General features: G+C 57.1%; 1 protein-coding gene across 4 annotated transcripts in view; it reads right to left on the reverse strand.

Annotated features, from left to right (window-relative positions):
• NECAB2 (N-terminal EF-hand calcium binding protein 2) overlaps window positions 1-25,328 on the reverse strand; it is a 29,563-nt gene that overhangs the window by 1,858 nt on the left and 2,377 nt on the right. For all 4 annotated transcript variants that reach the window (XR_007123876.1, XM_047711222.1, XM_047711221.1 and 1 more), the window contains exons 2-10: window positions 25,033-25,057; window positions 19,980-20,088; window positions 18,055-18,080; window positions 17,810-17,907; window positions 6,557-6,693; window positions 4,046-4,170; window positions 3,834-3,913; window positions 1,216-1,269; window positions 506-618 (exon numbers count right to left, since the gene is read on the reverse strand). Coding sequence is in view for 3 of the 4 variants with exons in the window: in XM_047711222.1 (XP_047567178.1) it covers window positions 506-618; window positions 1,216-1,269; window positions 3,834-3,913; window positions 4,046-4,170; window positions 6,557-6,693; window positions 17,810-17,907; window positions 18,055-18,080; window positions 19,980-20,088; window positions 25,033-25,057 (767 nt within the window). In the remaining variant the exon portion in view is untranslated. The remainder of the gene's footprint in view (window positions 1-505; window positions 619-1,215; window positions 1,270-3,833; window positions 3,914-4,045; window positions 4,171-6,556; window positions 6,694-17,809; window positions 17,908-18,054; window positions 18,081-19,979; window positions 20,089-25,032; window positions 25,058-25,328) is intronic.

Consider the following 25,328-nt stretch of genomic DNA (forward strand, 5'->3'; position numbering starts at 1 on the left):
CTGCTCTCTGGCCTGCCGCTTTCTCCCAGCTCCGCAGAACAGAACCCCAAGCATCCCCCAGGAGGAGAGTTCTCTGCCAGGGGTGGCATTCCCTGTACAGTTCCCAGCAATCCCAGCCCTAACTGCACTGGATAGAAGCAGGGAAAGAGGCTGCTCCCCGGTGGGCACGAGACCAGGCATGTGAGAGCCCGGGGGCCCGGGCCGCAGCCCTCACAGTGCCACCAGCAAAGCCAAGGCTGCAGCAGGGAGCAGAGGATGAGGCCCCAGGGGGTGGCCACGCGCTCGGAGGGAATACAGGCTGCCCCGGCCACTGGCCCAGTAAGCCCCGCACATCCCCTCCTCCACCGTCCCCTCCAGCAACCCCAGGGACAACAACGAAGTGGAAGCCTAGGAGCCGGAGTCCCAGCCACTTTATGCGTTGGGGCAAAGCCGGAAGCCCAGGGGCCTCCCTGGGGCACGGTCTGACCTCGGGGGAGCCCGGCCCTCCAGCCCCAGCCCCACTCACTGGAAGCAGCTCCCGGCCCCAGCAGTGCCTCGGAGGTACTGGCGCAGGGAGTCCACGAACTCGCTCAGCTGTTCGGGGCACACGGCCATCTCCTGCCGGACCAGCTGCAGGTGCTGGGGGCCACGGAGAGGGGTGAGGGTGGGCGCCCGCGGGCCAGCTGCGCCCCTCGGCCCCTCTGTCCTCCCGGGACCCCTCCTGCCCCCGGGGCACAGCCCAAGACCTGGCCTCCCCAGACCCTCCCGCAGAGAGCTCAGACAACTCGGCCAACGTAAAACCAGAGAAACCTCACAGGTACACACGCGCCCCTCGCGCTTACACGGGAAAACGGGCTAACGGGAGCGAGGACTGAAGAGCCCCAAGCTGACAGCAGCCCCGCCAATGTGGGATGCCTGAGAAGGGTGTTCACAGAGGCTCTAGGGACGTCAGGAGCCGCCTGCAAGGCACTCTGGTCCGAGAGGCAACATCCACAGGCCCAGCACAATTCATGCCTGCTTCAATCACATGCCTGTGATTGTCACTTTGCTCTGAGCCAAACTGTTTCTGAACAGAAAAACACCCCTGGGAGGGTGGGTGACCAGGAGCTGGGGCTGCATCTCCCCTGGTGGTGGTGCCGGGGCAGGGGTGTCAAGGACACGGAGCCGCCAGCATCGAGGCCAGGCTCCGGCAGGGATGGGGCCGCAAGGAGGGGGCGGGAAGGGACCAGGCCTCACCATGTTGGTGCCTTCTTCATCCGAGAGGCGCTGCTGAAGATCAAACCAAAGGGTCTGAAACCAAAACATACAAAGATGTGTTGGAGACAAAGGGCACCTCCCCTAAGGAGGCCTCCAGGACTACCACAGTGAGAGCCATCCAAGAGCTCCAGCTTCCCCACCCCATGGTTCCAGGGGCTCTGGAGTCCCCAGGCGGCTAGACGGAGCTCGGTCCATACACAGCGCTGACTCTGAGGGGAGCTGGGAAGCCAGGCTGGGCGACAGGCTGCACAGCGGCCGAGAGCTCTTTGGCCTTGGCATGTGTGAGCACTAGGAGGCACAGAGGGCAACCAGATCTACCCAGGGGGCGTTCTGCCAGCAGGGGAGGGTCCTTTGGGGACATGCAGCCATGGGGGCTTGAAACTCAATCCAGGATGCTGGGTTTTTGCCACAGCTGCTGGCAAAGCCCTGAGGTTCCCCATCAACATACCAATCACCCCGAGTCCTAACCCCCGGCGCCTCGTGAAACTAACGCTCTCCATGGGCTGGTCTATCACCCTGGCCTCCCACAGGCCTTGAACTAGATGCTTTACAAACACATCTTGCTGAACCGTCCAGACTGAGGAAGACACCGCCCCCGCCCCCACGAGCCCCAAGAAAGCAGGAACTGCGTGCACATGGCTCACGACCCTGTGCCCGGGTCTAGAACACAGAACCCGAAGCATGCTCCCGCTGTCTCAGAGCCGAGAACCCTGGCTCCGAAGGCCACGAAACCTGCGTGACTGGTAGAAACTGGGTTCGAAGCCAGGGTTTCTCACCTCCCGACCCACAGACTCCTGATTCCTCTCCAACCTGCGCACCCCACTAAGGCCATCTCTGTGCCTGCTCTCGTCCATCCTCCACGGGACGGCCCGTGTCTCCCGCAGTGTCACAGACACGGGGTCCTTCCTCTCGTGTGGAGGACACACAACTGTGAGACATATCAGCTACTCAGGAGAACAGCCAGTGGTAGTCGGGCCTGTGATCCGTGCGGTCACCACCTCCGAAATTCTCCAGGATGTCCCCTTAGGCCTGTGCCCCAAATGGCCTCATTTCTGCAGCCAGTCCTGCAGAAGGTGCGACTTCTCAGAAACGCGGGGCTGCAAGGAGCTTTACAGGTGCCCAAGGTGTGCCTGGCCCCTCACCTTACAACGCCGAGGCGGGCTCCTGGAGGAGGGGGTGCGGGGGCACCACGTCTGCCCCTCCCCCTCCAGCACCCCATCAGTCCCACCCAGGCACAGCGGTCAGGCGCAGGCGGGAACGCAGAGGGCGGGGCCCACTGCCGACCCCGGATTGGCTCCTGCTGGCGGCCTGGACCAATCAGGGGCCGGCAGGAGGGGCCCCGCCCCGTCTCCAGGACACCCAGGTGCTCCGAGGTCTCCAGCCAGCTGGTTGTTAAGGCGACCGGGCGCTAAAAATAAGCTTCAAACCACCTCCCTCCGGAGGCGCCGCCGAGTTGTTATGGCAACCGGGCCGCAGGGTCCTGCCGAGCCGTTCCCACCGCGCCCACTCGGCAGGCTTTCGGGGAGGGGATCCCACCTCGGCCTCCGCCCTGCAGGTGGACCGCCGCCTCCGCCCTCAGGCTCCCCTCGGGCGGGTCTGGCCTCGGCCTCCCTCCGCGCGGGGAGCTCCGCCCCCGCGGATTCCTCCTCACCCCAAAACACAGCAAAGTACTTTTTTGCCCATTTGCCAAAGATGTGAAAGATCCAGAGACTTAGGAGACACGCACAACGGCTGTAACCACGGAGTTCGCGGGGAGCGGCTACCCGGGGTCCCCCAAGCAGACACGTGTCTGGGTTTGGGTGTCAGAACATCCAGTAACGACGGCCAACAACCGCTCAGAGTAGATGCTCACCGCACGGCAGGCTCCAGGGGAGGCGCTCGGGGGGAGGCGTTAAGACCTCATTTTCTTTCATCCTCACAACAAGGCTGGGGGGAGGACTACTCTGAATACTTCTGAGTCTGGGGCTCAGAGAGGGTACGTCACTGGCCCAGGGTCACACAGCTGCTAAGTGGCCTCAGGGGACATCAGCCTCGCCCACAGCCTCACATGAGACGTGCAGGCTCAAAGCCCTGCCTGCGGTACCCGAGTCGGCTCCTGTGGGTTGTACTGTGAGGACCTACTGAGTGGTGAAACGTTCTCGGAAGACAGGATTCTGTAGACTGCGCTTTTTTTTTTATTACCCGTGGATGTACTGAACCATATTTGAAAGAGGTCATGAATGCCTTGGGTCATTGGAATGTTTCTAATCGCCTCTGAGATGTTGCCGTCCCTCACCTACCGCCTTTTGCCATCACCTGCCCAGGCCAGGCCCACCTTCCAGCAAAGCCACAGGAAACCTTGTTGCCTGGCCATCCGGGCCCCTGCTGACTCCTTCCTGCTCCCTGAGACGCCCCTCCCGGCTGCCCCCAGCCCTGTGACAGCTCCCCCTCTCCCCTAGCACCTCTCCTCAGGCCGGTACAAGGGACACCTTTTCCCTAGTCTTGTTCTCTGTTCCCCCATCCCCCTTGGCCCAAGGTCCCTGGCTCCTGTCTGAACTCCAGGCCTGACCCTACACTCACTGGATGCAGGGGAGAGGGTGACGGCAGGGTGGGCTTACCTTACTCTCCAGCCGTCCTATCAGCTCTGCCAAGCGGCTAATCTGGGCTTCCAGGCCCTCCTCCTTGGGGTCTGCAGAGACTAAGGAAAAGAAACAGAGATGCTGATTGTGGGAAGTGTGAGGCGCTCTCAGCCCTCCCAGTCCCATCTGGAGGCCCAGGCTGTATCTGGGCCGCCGCTGGAGTCCCCCACCCCAGGGCGCCACTCTCTCACCAGATGGAAGACTCTTCCCTTGTTCTGTGGCCCCCAGCTTGGCGCTGGGGGCGTGGGGGGGCGCCGCGCTTCCGGACCAGGTCTCCACCACGCCGTGGCTGGCTTTGCTGTGGTTCTGTCTGCAGCTGGAGTGGAGGAAACACACTGATGACGGAGGCTGCAGGACCCTGGCCACTTGGACAAACACTAAGCACCCGTTGTGAGCAGAAATGCGCACAGGTGACCCGGTGGGGTCCCATTCCCGTGAAGCTGCCATAATGGCCTTGGTTTCCTGAGGAGTAAAGGAGGCACGCAGACAGGTGCCTTCTGTAAGACCACACCGCTGGCAGGCATTCTAGGATGACCCAGCCCTGGGTCTGTGCCCAGGGGAGCCGGGGTCCATTCCAGGGTTGACACTGAGCCAGGCTCCCACCCCACAGCAGAAGTGACAGCTTCTTCTCCCTGCTTCACTGGGGTCGGGCGGAGGGAGCCTAGGTCTGTACCAGCTCGACAGGCCCCCTCTCTGAAAACGGGAGCCCTAAGACAGAGCCCGGAGAGGGCACAGACCAGCACAGAAAAATCAGTGCTCCTGCCCTCAGCCAGGCCCCATGTCCCGTCCCTGTCTACCGCCCCATGCACAACGATGCACACAGGCACAGAGGCACAGAGCCCTGGCACACCCTGATGGGCACACGCGGCTCATCACCAACAGTGTCTGGCCCAGGAGTGGGGGCTTGACCAATGCTCGGGGAGTGACCAAACACCCACGTGCAGAGACGCCAGGACACTCACCCCACACCCGCAAATACACCGAGATGCACACACACCCCCGGGCACGCGGCCAACACGCCCTGTCCCGGGCCTCGTCCTGCCTTGGGACATTCCAAACTTTGTCTCCTGTGATCCCGAGAGTTCCACAAGCCACGCCCCCCGTAACGCAGGGTCACCCCAAGTCTTCCGGGAGGGGAAAGGCCGATGGAGTCTTTGAGGTGTCCATCCTGACGCTCCACAAACCAGCAGCAAATTCAGCGTGGCTGTCACACCACAAATGCGCACCAGGGGAGTCCCGCAGGGGCCCTGGGCTGGGAACCGGTGGCTGGCACCTGCACAGGGGAGCCGAAGGGGACCTGCCGCACGGGGGCGAATTAGCGGAGATTCGGGATGGTTCGAGGCGGGGGAGTGCATGTGGAGATGTGCCTCCCCAGATGCGAGATGAACCTCACAAACGGTTCCCTCTGCCACCAAGGTCCCAAAGGAAGTCCCAGCATGGGGCTGGTGACACAAAATGGGACATGCACAGAGCAGGGAATCAGCCCCGACAGCACCCACCAACACCTGTCCTACCGCGGGAGACAACACGCAGCTTTGAATCCAGACACTGACCCAGAAATGAAGGGAAGCTCCGTGTCAGCCTCCAGAGCTCTGGGGACCCATCCAGTCACAGGGCTGAGCACAGACGGAGGCAGAGCGGTGGGCTCAGCAACCCCGGACTCCAATCCAGCAGGCATGGGCAGGGGCCATGGGCAGGGGCCACGGGTGGGGGCCGGGCACTTGCACTTGACATTTCCCAGGTGCTGTGCCCACAGGTGCCCAGAGCACACACATTTGGGGAACAGCGTCCCTGAGCGGCTCTTGCAATCCTTTCTAGCTGGGACCAGCCCTCACCAGCCACACATCACATTGCTCGAACCCCCCACAGGACAGCCACCGACAGCCTGGCCCCGGTGAGCCACTGTGGGTCCTCTCCACTGTTTGTCTTTATGTCTCCTCCACATCAGATGCATCGGCTGTTCTGGAAAAGGGGGTGTGTCTCAACTTGGGACGGCAAATGTGAGGGCTCCTGGCCCCCAGGGGAAGGAGAGTGACTCCTCTCTGGACCCTGGGCCACCTTCCCCACACAGACGCTCATCCTTGACTTTGACATGCAAATGCAGCCTGAAATCACTGCACTTCTCTTCCCTTAAAGAAAGTCGGGGGGGTTTGGGGCTGCTACTCTTTCTCTGAGGCCTCTGAGACCCTGGTCTCCCCTTCTAACAGACAGAGGGGAGGGCAGGCCTCGGGCTTCCCCGCATCTCAGGGGCCTGGTTTTCGAGCTCCGTCACCGACGGCTCATGGAAGCTTCTCCAGTGATGGCAACCACGTAGTTTCCAGAATTTACTTCTGGGTTTCAAAAACGAGGCAAATCATAGAACAGTCCTAGGGAACAACCTAAGGGAGGGGTCCAGGGACGTGGCACACCGGTCAGGCTCTCGGAAACGGTCTTAACTCCGCGCGTGTGTACACAGCGCGTGCGGCTCCCGCACGCAAACCCCGTGCTCTGCGCAGACAGCGCCTCATTCCACGCTCATGTCGCTGAAGAGGCAGGGATCGAATCGCCCCCACTTTCCAGGTGGGGAAATAGAGGCACAGAGAGGTGCAGCCCCTTGCCCAAGGCCCCCCAGCCCCCAAGCATACACATGGCCCCAGCAAGCAGCAGATGCTGTGGGCATGAGCGACACAGCCCCAGGGGACCCAGGGAGGCCCGGGACACACCGGATCTGGCTGGTCTGCTCCTCGATGGCCTCCACCGCGCTCTCCACAGAGCTCAGCAGCGACTGGATCTGATTGGCCGTCTCCTTCAGAAGGAAGCGCGTCACAAACTGGTCCACGTTGCTCCCGCCCTCGTACACCTGTGGAGGGAAGGGGCACAGATGGGAGAGGGGTTACTGAAGGAACTTAGGGGTGGGGTCTGGCACAAAGCTGGGGGGCCCCTGGGGTTGGTGTCTGCCTCGCAGGAGGAAATGGGGACCCCAGGGCCACCTGCATCTGGGGGACAGTAGAGCTCCTGCGTCAGGACACAGGCTATGGATTTAGAGATGAGGTCGGAGCCCTGGCTTCACCATGCACTGGCTCCTCCCCTCTGGGACGATGACAGGAGTCACCCTAGCATCTATCTCACAAGGTCATCTGGAGGACTGAAGGACAACACGCTCAGGGCCGTGCCTGTCCCAAAGCAAGTGCGCAGTGACCAGCAGCTGCTGTGATAAAGATGAAGCTGACGCTGGTAACATGGATGATGGTAGTGGCGATACGGTGGTAACGGTGAAGACAGGGATGTTGGTGGTGATGGTGGTGACGAAGATGGCAGTGACAATGATGGTGATGGTGGCAGTGATAACAATGATGGTGATGATGGTGATGTGGTGGTGGTGGTCGTGATGATGTTGATGGTGGTGATGATAATGGTATTGGTGGTGGTGGTGGTATGATGGTGGTGTTCGTGATGGTGATGGTGACAGTGGTGGTGGTGACGAAGATGGCAGTGACAATGACGTTGATGACGGTGGTAATGATGGTAGTGATGATGGTGATGGTGGTGATGGTGGTGGTGCGGATGGTGATGAAGATGATGGCAGTGACCATATGGTGGCAGTAGTGGCAGTGATGACGGTGATGGTGGTGGCAGTGATGGTGATAAGAGCACGAGGACAGTGTCGTGAAGATGACGCTGTGAGGGCCAGCAGGGATGAGCGTGCTCACTGCCGGTGGTGTTCCCGATGTTCTTGCTGAGAGGGAAGAATAATGCCCGGAGAACACACAACCCATCCCCCTCCCTCCTCCGAGGACGATTCCTTGGGCTCCCGGGCCTCCGTGCGCTCCTCAGAGAAACGGAAGAAGACTCAAGAGAGACCAGAGAGGTTCAATAGGCCCCTCTCAGGGAAAGGCCGGAGACTCCATCTCAGAAGGAGGGGGCAGCACGGAGTATGGGGGGAACCGGGAGACGGAGACTCCGAGGCCACGAGGAGAGCGCTGTGGGGAGAGGAGGAGGAAGAGGGTTTCCACAGATTTTGCTCTGTGGCGGGAGACGCAGTTGCCCCTTCTGTCAAGAGTCGGCCGCAAAGACATTTCTCAAGGCTCCTGGATGCAGAGGAGAGCCCCCTGGCTTCCTGGGCTGACGGTGGAACCGAGAAGGTTCTGGCTTAGCCAGGTCACTCAAGGATGATAAGGGATCAAAGGGCACCGGGTTGGGGACGCTGGTCCCCAGAACGCTGTGCGCCTCTCCCGCCTCCTCAGCCAAGACCCACCCTCCGGAGGCAGCTGCCCGCACCGTGGAATTCCGCCCAGTCCCTGCAAGGCGAGGGACGACAGGGCTCTCCAGGACAGCAAATTAAGCCATCTGTCACTCTGACTGCAAATCAATTAGCAATGAGTGCACAAGGGAAGCATGGCTAGAGACAGAGAGGGAAACAGAGGCAGGCGTGGGGAGTGAGGGGAGCAGGGGCAGGCACACGCAGGGAGGTGTGTGGAGGGGGATGGCCTGTGCCAACACCGGCGACGAGCCCTGACAGAGAATGACTCTGTGGCAGAAGGTAGATAAGGCTCTCTCTAGAGGTCCCCTAAAGCGTTTCAGTGACTGATTACCTTCTCCTGCAATGGCGGAAAGCGCTCTCAATCCAGCGATCAGCGGGCCCCAGACGAAGATATAATGGGGTAAGAAATTACATGCGAAGACAGAAAACCCGCTAGAAACCAGCAGGCAGAAAAATGAGCTGCAGCAAGTGTGTTAGAAGCACCTAGATCTGTGGCTGAGGTTGCAAAGATCCAGGAGTGGAAGTGGCTAGCTGAATTCCAGAAAGACCAGTTATCTTCCAAAGGAGTGAAAATGCAGCCTTTACAGATCTCTCCCCCCCCACCACCGATGCCTCAGCCAAGACACCAAATCCACAGATTCCAGAAGGAAAGGATCAGATCTGAAGATTCTGTACCGGGCGGACACATGACACAGAAATCGGCATATCTCTGAAATGCTTCCAGATGAGCACCTTGCCAGCCAGCCACGCCTCGGAATTTCCCCTCGAAATACCCAGGGTCGAATCAGAGAAAGAACTCGTGATCGGGGAAGTCGTGAGAAGTAGCAGCAGTGATGGTCCAATTAAATTTAAAGTTAGAGAGGCCAGGAAATAAAAATATTCATCATCACTTCATTTTGATCGCCCTGGATTATGTCAATAAAGAGGGCACAAGTGGGGCGCCTGGGTGGCTCAGTGGGTTAAAGCCTCTGCCTTCGGCTCAGGTCATGATCCCAGGGGCCTGGGATTGAGCCCCACGTCGGGCTCTGTGCTCAGCTAGGAGCCTGCTTCCTCCCTCTCTCTCTCTGCCTGCCTCTCTGCCTGCTTGTGATCTCTGTCAAATAAATAAATAAAATCTTAAAAAAAAAAAAAAGCACCCTGAGTTCCCTCTTGTAAGCACACAGTCCCAGACTTGAAATGAGAGCCACACGGAGGCACTTCTGAACCAAAACGGCAGCAGAAGATGAACGATGTCAAGCCTGTGCAAAAAAATCCTGCCACCAAATTTGGTCAGATGAGCAGGACAAGTCGTGGTATCACTCGAGGATGGGATTTAGAGACACAGTATTCCACAGGTTAGAAGGGTCAGGATATAACGGCAAAATCTAGCAGAGCAAGGGCAGCGCTCTACTGAACCTTCATGCAATGGGTGAGAAAATGGCTATTAGCACGGCCATGGAGGGGTGCTGGGGGGCTCAGTCAGTTGAGCATCTGTCTGCTGCTAGGGTCACGATCCCAGGGTCCTGGGATGGAGTCCTGCATCGGGCTCCCTGCTCAGCAGGGACCCTGCTTCTCCCTCTGCGTGCTGCTCCCCCTGCTTGTGCTTTCTTTCTCTCTCTCACAAATAAAATCTCAAAAATAAACAAACAAACAAACAAACAAACAAACAAACATGGCAATGGGGTCTCAGAGGGACGCAGCCACTTCCTAAAGCAATTCTGCTCTATACCCAAGCCGGGGACTGCTCATAAGTTTTGACCCAGTCATTTCACTTTTGATCACCCATCCTTAAGAAATCCTGCAAAATGTGCATAAATGTTTATGTCCCAAGGTTACAGTACTATTTATAATAGAAAAACCTGGTAATACTCTAATACGCCCCAAAGAGCAGAACAGTAAGTACCTTTAAATATGAATATTTAAAAAGATGCTCCTGGACAGTTTTAATAACGTGGGGAAAGTATTTTCTAAAATATTAGATGGAAAAAAGGCAAAAAAAAAGTTTTTGTGCACGGAACGATATTAAGTATATTGAAGAAAGTCATAGGGGAACAAAAAAGGCTCAGAGGTAATAAGGCAATAAACTAACATGATTAACAGTGGTGAGGACGGTGTGAGTCAGAAACGATTTGAAATTCTTCTTCATACTTTTCTGTATTTCCTAAATTTTGGACATTGAACCTGTACCACTTACATAATAAAAACATAACAGAAATCTATATGCGTCAAACAACACAGCTAAAAATATAGTAAGGGAACACATTAAAAATACAGAGATTAAATCATTCGGCGTGACAAATTAGCTCATCACTGTCTCAGAGGACAGATAAATTGGACAATAAGAACCAGGAATGGAGGGGTGCCTGGGGGGGTCCGTGGGTTAAGCCTGTGCCTTTGGCTCAGGTCATGATCTCAGGGTCCTTGGATTGAGCCCCGCATAGGGCTCTCTGCTCAGCGGGGAGCCTGGTTCCCCCGAGCTCTCTGCCTGCCTCTCTGCCTACTTGTGATCTATCAAATAAATAAATAAAATCTTTAAAAAAAAAAAGAAAAAGAAACAGGAATGGAAAGAGCATTGTTAGGAAAGTGTGAAAATGTTCACATTGGACAAGAAAGCTTCTTACTGGGTCTCCTGTCTAGTACCTCTGTGCTAAGTCTTCCTTTGTTTTAGAGTGACTCTTGAAACTCTGTAGAACGTAGAATAGAGACGATATTGCAAAGAATTCTCATCTACAGAAGCACACATGAATTCTGTCTGGCAGAGTGCAAGGGACTCTGCATTTATTCACAAAGTCATTCCAGAATTCCTGGTCGTTTCTCTACATGGTGTGTGCTCTCTGAATTTTCCTTTGAGCTAGCTGTGACCTCTTACCGGTTCTCACCTTAATGCCTGAGTCCTTTCAATATTCATACTAATGACACAGAAAGTAGGAAGCTAAGATGAGTAACAAAAATAATTCTTAATTTTGATTATTCATAGTCACTACTTTGAGGTAGCTCAAAATTAAATTATGAGTACCCTCTTAATTAAATAGAGACAACACGGTAAATTATATAAAAATTTGGTATGAAAAACTGTATATGTGACCCAAGTAATTGTAAATGAGAGATGTGAATTCTGTATTTCTGAGATTAAAATTATTGAAAAAATTCCTATTTGGAGACCAAAAAAAAAAGCCTTATGGCTTTAAGTGATTTTCTCAACTTTGAAACCAAAACTTAAGGAGTGACTGGTGAGGGGAGGCCTGGGTGGCTCAGCTATTAAGCATCTGCCTTTAGCTCAGGTCGTGTGCCCCGGATCCTGGGATCGAGTCCCGAGCTGGGCTCCTTGCTCAGTGGAGAGCCTGCTTCTCCCTCTCCCTTTCTCCCCGCTCATTCAGTCTCTCTCACTGTCAAATAAATAAATATCTTAAAAAAAAAAAAAAAAAAAGGAGGGGCGCCTGGGTGGCTCAGTGGGTTAAGCCTCTGCCTTCAGCTCAGGTCATGGTCCCAGGGTCCTGGGATTGAGCCCCGCATCGGGCTCTCTGCTCAATGGGGAGCCTGCTTCCTCCTCCCTCTGTCTGCCTCTCTGCCTACTTGTGATCTCTGTGTCGAATAAATAAAATCTCAAAAAAAAAAAAAAGGAGTGGTGCAGTGATGTTATTAGCATCTCTAATATAAATAAAAATCTTGGGGTTGACCAAAATGAGGGACTGCATGCATTTTTCATTTGTATGAGAGACACGGTTTCCCCTCTTTACAACGAGTCTTAGTAACACACATGTCCTAACACAGAAGGGACAGCCATTTTCCGATTTCCTGTTCTGGAAAGGATGATCCCCATCTTCCACTTGAGCACCCACGAGGTCATTATCAAAACAGCTCAAGCACCGTATCACTTGGAAATCACACGGTGTGAGAGCAGCGGGGAAACTGGGGCAGCTCACTTCCATCCCCGCACGGTGACCGCACGGGGGAGCCCGGGATGAGCAGGGATGCGGCAGAGGCCCGGGGAGTGTCAGGGAGGAGGTGCTCCCCACGAGAGAATCCCGAATCCCGAGAATCCCAGCTGCAGGGAAAACATCCAAGGTCAAGGTTTAAGACGTCCAGCCGGATCGTCAGAAGAACGGAAGCCCTGCTCTTCCCCCACCAGCCCGCGGACACAGGATGGAGGAGAGAAGGCTGGAAACCATAGCTACAGCAGGAACCGTATCGGGAAATGGAAAAACATGTGTCGAGGGGCTGGGCATCTGGGGCAAAGCTGGGGGTGCCGGGGTGGCCCAGGTGGTTGAGAGTCTGACTCTTGATTTTGGCTCAGGTCGTGATCTCAGGGTGGTGGGATCGGGAAGGAGCCCCAAGTCAGGCTCTGTGCTCCGTGGGGAGTTTGCTGGAGTTTCTCTTTCCTTCTCCCTCTGCCTCTCCCCAACTGGTTGCTCACATGCTCTCTTTCTAAAATAACTAATAAAATGTTTAAAAAAAAAACCCAGGTAAATCTGGCGAACAGAAGTTTTTAAAACGTAGCCCAACAGGACAAACATTAAAATAAGACTAGAGCTACAGAAGCATATGTGTTGTTGAATTCAATCTCCATCAACTTCCTGTTTGGGGTCAAAGAAGATTTTAGATTTTTTTAAAAAATCATCAACATGATTGATACTTTATGTGGAAAACCCAAAAGACTCCCCTCAAATCTGCTAGAACTCATATAGGAATTCAGTAAAGTGTCAGGATATAAAATCAATACACAGAATCAGTTGCATTTCTGTACACCACCACCAAGACAGAAGAAAGAGAAATTAAGGAGTCAATCCCATTTACAGTTGCACCCAAAACCATAAGATACTTAGGAATAAACCTAATCAAAGAGGCAAAGAACCTGTACTCAGAAAACTATAAAGTACTCATGAAAGAAACTGAGGAAGACACAAAGAAATGGAAACACGTTCCATGATCACGGATTGGAGGAACAAATATTTGGAAAATGTCTATGCTACCTAGAGCAATCTACATATTTATGCCATTCCTATCAAAATATCATCAATTTTTTCAAAGAAATGGAACCAATAATCCTAAAATTTATATGGAACCAGAAAAGACCCGAATAGCCAGAGGAATGTTGAAAAAGAAAACCAATGTTGGTGGCATCACAATTCCAGACCTCAAGCTTTATTACAAAGCTGTCATCATCAAGACAGCATGGTACCAGCACAAAAACAGACACATAGATCAATGGAACAGAAGAGAGAGTCCAGAAATAGACCCTCAACTCCATGGTCAACTCATCTTCGACAAAGCAGGAAAGAATGTCCAATGGAAAAAAGTCTCTTCAACAAATGGTGTTGGGGAAATTGGACAGCCACATGCAGAAGAACGAAACTGGACCATTTCCTGACACCACACATAAAAATAGACTCAAAATGGATGAAAGACCTCAATGTGAGAAAGGAATCCATCAAAATCCTTGAGGAGAACACAGGCAGCAACCTCTTCGACCTCAGCCGCAGCAACATCTTCCTAGGAACATCACCAAAGGCAAGGGAAGCAAGGGCAAAATGAACATTGGGACTTCATCAAGATCAAAAGTTTCTGCACAGCAAAGGAAACAGTTAACAAAACCAAAAGACAACTGACAGAATGGGAGAAGATATTTGCAAACGACCTATCAGATGAAGGGCTAGTATCCAAAATCTCTAAAGAACTTCTTAAACTCTGGGGTGCCTGGGTGGCTCAGTGGGTTAAAGCCTCTGCCTTCGGCCTAGGTCATGATCCCAGGGTCCTGGGATCGAGCCCCGCATCGGGCTCTCTGCTCAGTGGGGAGCCTGCTTCCTCCTCTCTCTCTCTCTCTCTCTGCCTGCCTCTCTGCCTACTTGTGATCTTTGCCTGTCAAGTAAATAAATAAAATCTTAAAAAAAAAAAGTTAAAAAAAAAAAAAGAACTTCTCAAACTCAACACCCAAAGAACAAATAATCCAATCAAGAAATGGGCAGAAGACATGAACAGACATTTCTGCAAAGAAGACATCAGATGGCCACAGACACATGAAAAAGTGCTCCACGTCGCTCGGCGTCAGGGAAATACAAATCAAAACCACAGTGAGATCCCACCTCACACCAGGCAGAATGGCTAAAATTAACAAGTCAGGAAATAGCAGAAGTTGGCAACGATGTGGAGAAAGGGGGAATGCTACACTGTTGGTGGGAATGCAAGCTGGTGCAGCCACTCTGGAAAACAGCATGGAGGTTCCTCAAAAAGTTGACAATAGAGCTACCCTACGACCCAGCAATCGCACTTTGGGTATTTACCCAAAGATACAAACGTAGGGATCGGAAGGGGCACGTGCTCCCGAATGTTTATAGCAGCAATGTCCACAAAAGCCAAACTATGGAGAGAACCTAGATGTCCATCAACAGATGAATGGATAAAGAAGATGTGGTATATATATACAATGGAATACTATGCAGCCATCAAAAGAAAGGAAATCTTGCCATTTGCGACAACGTGGATGGAACTAGAGGATATTATGCTGAGTGAAGTAAGTCCATCAGAGAAAGACAATTATCATATGATCTCCCTGATATACGGAATTTGAGAGGCAGAATTGGGGGTGTGGGGGATAGGGAGGGAATAAAATAAACAAAATGGGATCAATGGGATCGGGAGGGAGACAAACCATAAGAGACTCTTAATCTCAGAAAACAAACTGAGGGGGCACCTGGGTGGCTCAGTGGGTTGAAGCCTCTGCCTTCGGCTCAGGTCATGATCCCAGGGTCCTGGGATCGAGCCCCGCATCGGGCTCTCTGCTCTGTGGGGAGCCTGCTTCCTCCTCTCTCTCTGCCTGCTTGTGATCTCTGTCTGTCAAATAAATAAATAAAATATTAAAAAAAAAAAAAAGAAAACAAAACAAACTGAGGGTTGCTGGGGGTTGGGGGTGAGGGATGGGGTGACTGGGTGGTGGACACTGGGGGCAGCGTGTGCTATGGTGAGTGCTGTGAACTGTGTAAGACTGATGATTCGCAGACCTGTACCCCTGAAGCAAATAATACATTGTATATTAATAAAAAAAATCATCAATGTACTATGCATGACTGATCGCGAAGCTGAACGTGTCCATGACAGTTTTATTTGAAACGGCACTAAAAGGGACACAAAAAGTCAAATGTTTCACTGGAACCAGGATGACCTCAAAGGTCTATGAATATACTCCCCCCTCCCCTCCCCCGAGTCGGAGTTTTTAGTTTTTGAATTTTTTGAAAAAAAATAAAAAAAGGATTCCGTGGTGGAGAAGCCGATTCACACACAAGATCTTCCAAACCCACAATTCATCCCCAGATCAATGTCCAGCTGCAATTTCCAAGGGAGACCAAGCGAGAGCTCAGTGCTGCGACAGAGGGTCTGGGCGCCCGCTGGGGTTTCTCCCAGGGAGTGAAGGAATGCTCAGCAGAAGACACTCCAAGAATAGAATCCACCCTGCCAAGAGCTGAAGGAGACTCACACCATCCGAAGGAAATTTAAAAGACTCACTACGACCTCCTAAGACGAAATGTAACGAAGGGAAGGCAAAAATACATATAAATTTTTTAACAAACTGAAGAGGATTCTAAAAACAGAGCTGGTATTAATATTGTCATTAGTGGAGAAATACTGGAGAAACACACTTGAAAATCATGAGCCACAGGAGGAAGCCTGACGCGGTCACTGAATCGGAGGGAAGGAAAGGCAGCAGGACGCACCCCAGAAATCAGAGGGCTACGCACCCCAGAAATCAGAGGGCTGCGTGCCCCAGGAACCGAGAAGCCAAGTGCACTGGGTCCCAGCTCACGCCGGGACCCTGCAGCCCCGGGAGCCAGAGGTCCACACGGATCGACACGGACGCAGGGGAGGCATCCCAGAGGACCACGAGCTGCACAGCTATCAGCAAAAATTGGTTCGAAAACCAGCCAGAAAAAGAAATGCCCGCTGCTCCTGCCACCACCAGCCGTCACCGGCCCCACTGGAAACGCCCAGAAGGCCGCCCCGAGCATCCCGTGTGCCTGGCTTCCCAGACCAGACTCTCGAGAACCGGTCCAAGTCCTACTGGTAGATGCTCAAGTCCTCTCCTTGACGGAGACTGAGGTCCCCGTGGCAGAGTTATGGGCAGACCCAGAAGGAAGCGAGCACGTGGGTGACACCTGAGGCGGCCTCGCCGGGAGGCGGCTCCATCCCCGAGGGGTCCCGTGGGGGCACGTGGGGCGCGTCTCCCGGCCCATCAGGCGCGGAGCTGGGCAGCTACCCCGGTCTGGACAGGGATCCCAGGGTCTGGGCTCTTTCCACGCTCCCCTGCAAACCCACTGCCCACCCACTACATTCAGAATGTCCACCGCAAATCCAGGCGACGACAGGCTCTAAGACCAGACTCAGACAGCAGCGCGGGAGGAGAGGTGAGCGACGTGGGTACATGGAGGCTCAGGACCAGGCCCAGCTTTTCTGAGACGGAGAGGAAGAAAGGGATTCTCCGATACACAGGGCAGTAACCGAGAACCACTGGGAAAAAACGTACAGAATTCGTCTTGCTTCTGTCCGGGCAGATGACAGGAGCCTTAATGCTAGGACAGTCACCTCTGCTCTGTGCCAGGCCCCATGCTAAGCGGCTGGGAGACCTTACTTCATTCAACCCCCTGAAGACTGGAAGGGGAACACTGCATTCCACAGATGGAGAAACTGAGGCTCGCGGGGGGAAGGGACTGGCCTGGGCATCCTTCAGTCTGGTCTACGTGTCCCTTACCACATCCCACTCCCCACTCCCTCCCTGCACACCTCGCTCAGTGGGCTGCACCCCCTCGGGACCAACTGGCCCTCCTGTCACCCCCTAGGTGGGCCCGGAGTCCAGGGCCGTGCTCCGTACCTCCCACCAGGTCCCTGCCTCAGCACCCCCCTTGCTGAGCCCGCAGCTACGGCCATCTGGCGGACTCTGCAGGGTTCCCTCTTCAGAGCCCATTTGCAGAGCTACGAGATGGGACTGGTGACCGTGTGACAGTGGCCACCCCAGGGCTGGCCATTGCAGGTCCTCGACAAGCCCAGGGCACCCCCTCTCTGATGCCTGCCCTTCCAGCAGCCCCCGGCCCAGTGGGGTGCAGACCCCGAGGCTGGGGGACGGGCTGCTTCTGCCCCTGAGCTTCAACAGCACGACGCCCAGCCCCCAACCCGGCCCCTGCTCCCTGCCTCCTGTCCTCCTCCAGGGCACGCGAGGAGGTGACCGCACTGTGGGCAGAGCTGCTGGAGAGACCACTCTCTGGGACATGCAGGGGTCCCTGCACTGGGCTTGCTCCCAACACTCCAAGCGATCCTGCCGCCCGGACAGGGTGCTCACACCGGACACTGCGCAAGCCCTCAGCCAAGCGCAGATGCAGGAACCTGTGCCTTCCCCTCCCCCGCCATCCCATAACCCTGCTGCAGGAGGGCGGGAGACTTTCAGGTCCCTCTCCTGTCCGAGGGCACTGAAGGGCTCGGGGAGGCCGCTGCTCCCTTTCTAGCGCCGCGTGCCCAGACCACGGCGCAACTCCAGGAAACGGCCTCCTGCTCCACTCCAGACACCGCAGGACCAGGCCGTTCACCACACCGCTCCACCCACCTCCACCAGCTTCCTCTGGGAGCCCCCAGGAAAGCCCACCCCAGAGCCAGACCCACCCAGCGCTCAGCATCCCAAGTCCAGGCCCCTTGGCTGAGGATGCTCTGCAGGAAATCCCAGACCCCGGAGCCCCAGGAGCCACCCACACCCCATGACCTTCTTGGTGTAGCCCATCGCCTTCAGGACAGAGTGGTTCAAGGTCTCCAAGGAGGCCAAGACGTCCTCATAATCGCCCATGTGGTCCACAAAGTAATCTGAAGGAAGGCAAAGCAAAGGTCAGGGGCAAAGGAGGAGAACCCTACCCTCGCGGGGCCTCCCATGCATCCCACCTGTGCCCTCAGTGCTCCCCAGAGTCCCATCCCACCACCCCAGTCCTGGTCTCTGCAGAGCTGGGCACCTACCACATAGCTCCTTGGTGTCCACGTGGCTGCAGAGAGAAGGAGGGAGACTTAGGTTAGGCCTGTCCCTGTCCCATCCGTCCTCCCCCTCCGCAGCGTGCATGGCCCCGGGCTGCCCGCTGTGGCTGCCCGCTATGCCTCGTCCGTCATCATCCACACAGGCCCTGCCAGCCCTGCTTCACGCATGAGGTCAAGGACGCTTCCCTCCCAAGGATGGAGCAGGGAACCCCACCGGCAACTCTTCTGACCTCACCACCGCTCACTCCCTCTCCCCTACTCTGCTGCCCATGTCATGAGCATACGGGACACAGACTGGGCCTAGGCCAGGGCTGGGAGAAGGGAGGGAATGGGACAGAAGAGAGGGGGCCCATAACTAGTATGGGCTTCCCCCAGGGCATGCCTGCCTGCCGGGTCCTGGAGCTCTCAGGAGTCCTGGGACAGCCCTCCGTGTCCCCACCCTCGCCCTGGGGTCCCGCATCCCGATGCCTACAACGTGGAGAGGACTATGTCCTTCCTCAGAGAAGACTAAGCCCCAGAATGCCACCCACGCTGGGGAAGGTGCAGGCAGCAGCCTCCAAACGGAGACGAGGTGGTGGGCCGTGCTGGGGGCACATGCCAAGGGACCCTTTCCGGGCCCTGGTTCCCTCACTGAGAGAGGAGGGACTGCCCTGGGCTGGAGAGCTCCTGGAATCCCAGTTCCGTAAGATGCATCTGGGAGAAGGCTCCTATGGCCAAAGAAATCTAGGTTCAAGGCTCTCGAAGCCCTGTCTTGGAGATTTCTCCAATTCACATCCCATATTAAATGTTCTGACAAGTCCTGCAGAGAGGAAGCCTGTTTAACTGTACTCAAATGAGGATTTCAGCCAAAGCCTCCTTCCCCCTACCCAGCTGGCCCAACACAAAAGGCCCCATGACAATGAGTAAACCAGAAGCCACCTACAGACCCCTTCAAAGCTCCCTGGGGGACTGCAGGAAACCGCCATCTGTTTGCAGAAACCAAACCCTTCGCGGGGGCTGCAGCAGGAAGCTGTTTCCTGTGGCCTTTCCCAGATAAGGACACCTGCCCACCCCGGTCCCCAGCCTGTGCCTCCCAGGGCACTCGCAGCCCCAACCTCTGGTCCAGGTCAGCACGGTGCTGGGTCCCCTGCAGGCACGCCTGGTGGCTGCTCCTTGTGTGGGATACCTCCAGCCTGTCCCAGGGGACCCCGGCTCAGCAAACCTGCTCCAAGCAGCACCCCCAGAACTCTGGTCCCATGACCTGGGTGGGCCCGAGGAGGGGGATGGGCCGCGGGGCCCAAGAAAGGGGCCAGGCCTCATCTTGCCTGGGGTCCCATGGAAAGAGTGAGTTGGTGGGGTCGGGTGTGTATGAGCAGAACGTACACTTTGCACTTGACTTAGGGATGGGTCAGGCCAGAGGTTTTGGCTGGTTCTGAGATGCAAGTTCGGGGGGTTATGACGGGGTTTATGAGGTGGAGAGGAGCGGGGCTCAAGTCAGAGCTACAACTGGTACCTGGTCAGTTTGGTTTAAGACAGGACCAGTGAAGATCAAGGTCATGGAGGTCCCCTTGGGACCGGGGACGAGGTCAGAACGGGGCTGAGTTAGCAGGAGGTGGAGGTCACTGCCAACGTCCCCCTTTTTGTTACCGTGTGGGCATACTGTAGTGTCGAGGGTCTGTTCCTTCTTAGCCACATGTGCCCAGGACAGACAAACCGGCCAATACGATGTCCCTGTGCCACACCCCGGTCACCCCGGCCAGCGGGGGCCACCAGACCTGACCTGTGGGTCGGCAGGTGCAGGGATGTTTTGGGTCTCCTGCCCCTCCAGGGGAGTGGGACACAGAGACTGATCGCCTCGTCAGGAAGGAAGACGGGTCCCCCCAGACCCACAGGAGGCCGCCCCAGCCCAGCAGCGGGGGGGCCTGGCTCACTTGGTGTTGTCGGAGTCGATCGTGTGGAAGAGGCCCTCCAGCTCCTTCTCGTCGAGGACGCCATCTGCAAAGAAGAGCTGGAACTCCTCCAGCGACAGCTTCCCGTCGTCTGCAGGGGAGGGAGGAGGGAGGGAGGGCAGCTGGCGTCTGAGAGGTAAGACAGCCCGGAGGCCGGACAATACCCCAATCTGCAGATCAGCTCCAGCCGGACCTCCGCCGCCCAGCGAACGGCCAGATGAACTAGTAAACTCCAGGTCGCAGAAAAATCACTGCCTCGTCTGACTAATTCCCAAACGAGCACATCAGCGCCCACTTCCAGAGAGTTCCCGAGCCAACAGAGTCGGCAAGTGGTTGGCTGGGCTCAGGTCAATGACCAGCACCTGCTCTGGGCCAGGCCCTCTTCTCCCCCGATTCGCTGGCCGCTGGGGGTGGTACCCTCCAAGGGAGCACCGCGCCGAAGCGGGGGGTCTGACGACCCTCCTCTCTTGCTTCCAAACGCCCACACAACCCCCTGACACCGGCACCATCTCCCACTGCAGCCCCGGTCCCGACTCAGGGGAGGGAACGCTTCCTCTCCACGCCGCACCAGCCACGCGGCAAACTTGGGGCCCGAACCTTCACGCCGGCCGACGTGAGACGGCAGCCCACGGTGGGCAGGTGGTTCTCAGTCCACCAGAGAACAGCCGTGAGGACGCCGAACCGCAGGGAAAGGAGGCCCCGGGCGGGCACTGCCCAGCCTGTGTGTGCCTGGGACAGCTGGGGCCCCAAAGCCCCAGGTCCCACCCACCCACCCTCTGTCTCACCTCTTCTCCCTCTGCCCGCAGCCCCCCCGGGGCACTGGCAGGTCTCGTGGGCTGGGGGCAAACGGTCACAGAGGAGGGAGTTCGTGGCAGACGCCAGGGACTCTGGGAGAGGCAGTGGCCCAGCTCCCCCTTCCCAAACTTCCTTCCACCTAGGCACACCTGTGGAGCAACTGATCCCCACCCCTCCCCGTGATCTCAGACCAGTTCCAGCTGCTCCTTAAAGGAGCCACGCCTGTGGGTGTCTGTGAAGTCTGGGAGAGGGAAGCCCCAGCCCCTTGGCACAGACCCCCTGCCGTGACTTCCAGCCAGTCTGCAGTCAAAGTCCCCTAAAAGCCCACGTGGCACCTGGATGAGAAGATGCCCCTTCTGGGTCGGGAGGGAGACCACCTCCAGCAGACCCCCCATGGAGCAGGCCTCAATCCCAGGACCCCGAGATCATGACCCGAGCTAAACTCAAGAGTCAGACGCTTAACCGACAGAACCACCCAGGCGCTCCCATTCCTGTATTTTAAAGGCCTGGAACGATCTCACTTTGCTCCCACAAACTCTGCAGGGGCTCAAAGTAGGGGCCCAGAAACCAGCTTGGCAGAGGGAGACCCTCGCACCTTGCCACGGCTTCCCTCCACCTGTCTTCCTTCCGGCCGCTCCGGCCTGCAAGCGCAGGAGACGGGAGAGAGGGAGCAAATGCCTGTGCGGGAGGGAGGGCTGCGCTAAGGCAACCTCCCAGCTTGCCCTCTGACTTCCAGGAGTTTCAGCGACACAGAGGGAAATGACTTTGTAGCTTTCAAAAACAAGAGCTCCTCCCTAAACAAAGCAGACAAGCCCCAGCCCACCCCCTTACACACACACACACACACACACACACACAGGCTACCATAAAAAGGCCTTCACGCTACCAGCTGTAAACGACGCACAGCCCACGGAGGCTCTTTCCAGTCTGTGAAAAAGAGGAGACTTTCCAAGTTTCCTCTGGCACCAGAGCTGATTCAAACAAGGAGGCCCCGAGCAGAACTGCGGCCAACACGCGGGCCATTCGGTCTTCAGGAGACTCCCATTTTCCAGAGCGGTATACCGAGACCCAGAGCCGCTAAGGGATCCACAGCTGGAGCTAGAGCCTCAGCCAACTGGCCCCCAAGTCCATGCCTCCCCCCAGGCCAGGCGCAGAGTCTTCTGGTGAGAGCCCCTGCCCCCCAGGGGGAAGGCCAAGTCTGCACTGCGGGGGAGGGGAAGCCTGCGGGGATTGACTACTCATGGCTGCCACGGGTGCGGCCTTGGGGGCGCGGGGGGCATCTCCCTGCCTTCCCCTCCTTCCGCCTGTCCAGGCTCGGGCGCGCAGGCAGAGAGATGCCCGCCAGGCCTCCTGGGCACAGACTTCTCGGGTGGCATTTACCTTGAACGTCCTGCCACAGCCCTAATGAGCCCAGCTCCGCTAATGAGGGAAGGAACAGCTCCTGGCTCCTGCCCGGGGCCTCTGTACCATCAGAGGAGAGGGCCTGGCACCCCCTCCCAGCAAGGACGCTGAGCAGGCCATTTGCAGGTGTCTTCGCTAACGAGCATGAGCTCAGCCTCTGTCACCGTGACCTTTCAAATGCCAGGACTCTGCCTGTGCCCACGTCCCTGGAGAGGCACGCAGTCTGGCACTGCTGGACACCACCCGCCACCCTCCCAGGCTTCGTGCCTGGGCTGCGGGGCAGACCCCTGACCCTCAGCCTCCGCGCAGGAGCCATGATCGGTCTGTCTCAACAAAGAAGGGTCCGCCCTGGGAGCCACCGGCACAGGCTGGCCCCGAGCACCTGGCCCTGGGGTTCCGGAGGCTTCTCCCGGGAGACCATACCCCACCTTGCACCTCTGGGCATCACTCCTGCGGATGCCCGGGGCAGGGCCAGCACCCACCTGTGCGTCCCGTCTGCGGCTCTGGCTGCCCCTGTGGGTTCATCCCGGTCCCCCTACCCAGATGTGTTCTCAGTCCCCGCTGCCCACGCTGCTCCCCAGCCCGGGATCGGCAGTCCCGCACCTGCGTGCTCTGGGCCAAGCTTTGGGCATCGCTAAAAAGACGGTGATGCTTCTCATCCCAGCAGAAGCGCAGTGAAGCCCCGGTGAGGTCAAGGAACAGGGCGTGCTGGGTGGCCTCTGGCAGCCCCCCGGGTGGTAAGCTCCCGGGGTAGCGTGGGTAGGAACCAAACACCTGTTGGCAAACCACGGCGTCCATGCCCACGGATGGCGTCGGCCCGCACGGTTCCCCATGGCCTGGGCACCCGGACCCAGCAACAGCCCCACCGGGGCTCTCGGAGGGCTGTCCCGGTGTCATCAGGCCCACTTACAGATGGGGAAACTGAGGCCCCAAGCATTTGCTGACTGGCCTGAGGTCACAAGAGCCAGGACTGTGACAGAGAAGGGACTCCACCTCCTCACAGGCCCTGAAGCTCCTCTGGGACCGACATCAAACGGGCGACAGCCCCTCAGTGTGGAGGCCGGGAAGACCTGAGGCTCCTGGAGGGGGATGGGCTCCGCCTCTGTGGGGGCCACGGAGCCATGTCGAGGGACCCCTCCACTGTGCTCAGGGGGCGGAAACACGGTCTCCCACAGGGCATCAGGCGACTAGGAGGAGACCCGACGTGGGCCTGTAGGGAGGCTGGCGTGCCGAACCCCCACCAGGCAGGTGCACACACACGGGTCCGCGCACACTCGGTGTGTCCAGCGGTCATCACAGAAGCAGGCAAGGCCACGCAGAGCCACGGCCGCCTGCAGGGAGACCGGCAGCCAGACTCCTGCTGTGCCCCATGGCCGTGCACAGCCGCACTTGGCAGGGAACAGACCCGTGACCTCGAAGCCTACAGACCTTTGCAAAGACTGACTGTGTGCCCACGGCAGGGACAAGCCCACATTCCTACTAGCCAGGGACTCACGATGGGCGAAGGTGAACACGTGGCCCCAGGCCACAGCACACTGAAGACGCCAGAGAGACACCTGCATCCGGGTCTGGGATCGAGCCCCTCGACCCCCGATGAACCTCGAAGGCTGTCTGGGCCCAGGTGCCACAAGCGCTTTTGGAGGTCCCTGCAGGGCCCCCGCATCCCTATCTATCCCCCCTGCTCCAGATGAAACTTGGGAGTCCCGTGTCCCAAGAGGCCTGGGAGGGACCATCATCACGCCAAGGGGCAGGGGATGGAGACCCCTGGGCCCTGGCTTCTAGTCCAGGCCTGGGCAAGGCCCTCCCCCAAGGCCTCTCATTCCACCCCGGTACCATGGAGGGGTGGGTCAGGGAGGGAGGGGGTGCAGGGCCCTGGGCCAGAGCGGCCACCTGCAATTCCAGCCCACGCAGGACAGGTGCTGGGGCCCGAGGACCCCCTGCTCCCCACCCTTCGCACATCTCCTCCCTGCACTTTCCCAACAGCCAAGGCTGCAGGCAAGTTAAGAGTAACTGATCAGCCCACTTTAGAGATGTGGAAGCTGAGGCCTGCAGAGGGACTATGTGTTACCTAAAGGCCACGGAGCGTGGCGCTGGCCCTGGGAATAAGGACGAAGGTGTTTCTGTGAAGTTGTGCTGCTCCTGGTTGCAGCTGTGAGGCTCAGGTGTCCCTTGGGAAACCTGGTCCTTTTCAGACCCCCACGTCCCTCATATACTGGAAAGACTTTCTAAGAAGTCAGGAGAAGTGCAGTGTCACCATCCACGGCCCCGACAATGTGCCCCTCACATCGATGGGGAGGACACCTGACATGGGGAAAAGTCCCAGTGTCGCAGCACAAGCTGGACTGTCTTCATGCAGCTGGGTGACCCTGAGCAAGTCACTTAACCTCTCTGGGCCGCTACGGAATTGTCAGAATAGGAGCAATAGCACCAAGGGCACCAGATCGTGGCAAGGAAGATGTGCCAGGGCCTGGAGTGAGGCTAGGGGCCCCTTAAAGGGTGGTCGCTGGGCACCCCCTCCCTGGGCTGCTCTGGTCCCTCCCAGCTGAGGGCTGATGTTCCCCAAGCACCTACAACACGCAGAACACCCGGGCATCACAGACACCAACTCCCTGAATCCCTGTGGCACCCCTACTAAGTATGAACCACGGGAATTCCACTGTATAGACAGGGAAACAGGCACGGGCAGAGCTGGGTTGTGGCCTTCTCACTTCAGCATCCTGTACTTTGAACCTTTAGGTGCAAGGCTGTTCATGCCCCCACCCGAGGTCCCTTTCCCTGAAGCATCAGGACAGAAAGAGCCAGGGCCTCACTCAGGGGACGGTCTGGGAGGGAAACTCACCGTTTTTGTCTGCCCGACGGAAAATCTGCAGAGAAGAGAAGTACAGTCAGCTGGGGCCCCACAGGGGCAGACGCCCTCCAGTGGCTTCTGACTCATCCTGGGATCCCACTCCTGGGGGTGCGGGGGGTGGGGTGCTGGGAAGCAGAGCGGCCCCTCCCCCAAGAGAAGACCCTAGCTGGGATCCGGGGCGGGAGGCACGCTCGAGGCAGAGCCCTCCCAGCCTCCCTCGAGGAAGCAGCGCCCACTCTCCTTCTGGGCCGCCAGCCTGCCCACGGCCACGCTGGCAGCCATGCGCG

Source organism: Lutra lutra, chromosome 17 (assembly GCF_902655055.1).
Source record: "Lutra lutra chromosome 17, mLutLut1.2, whole genome shotgun sequence".
In the NCBI taxonomy this organism is placed as follows: domain Eukaryota; kingdom Metazoa; phylum Chordata; class Mammalia; order Carnivora; family Mustelidae; genus Lutra; species Lutra lutra.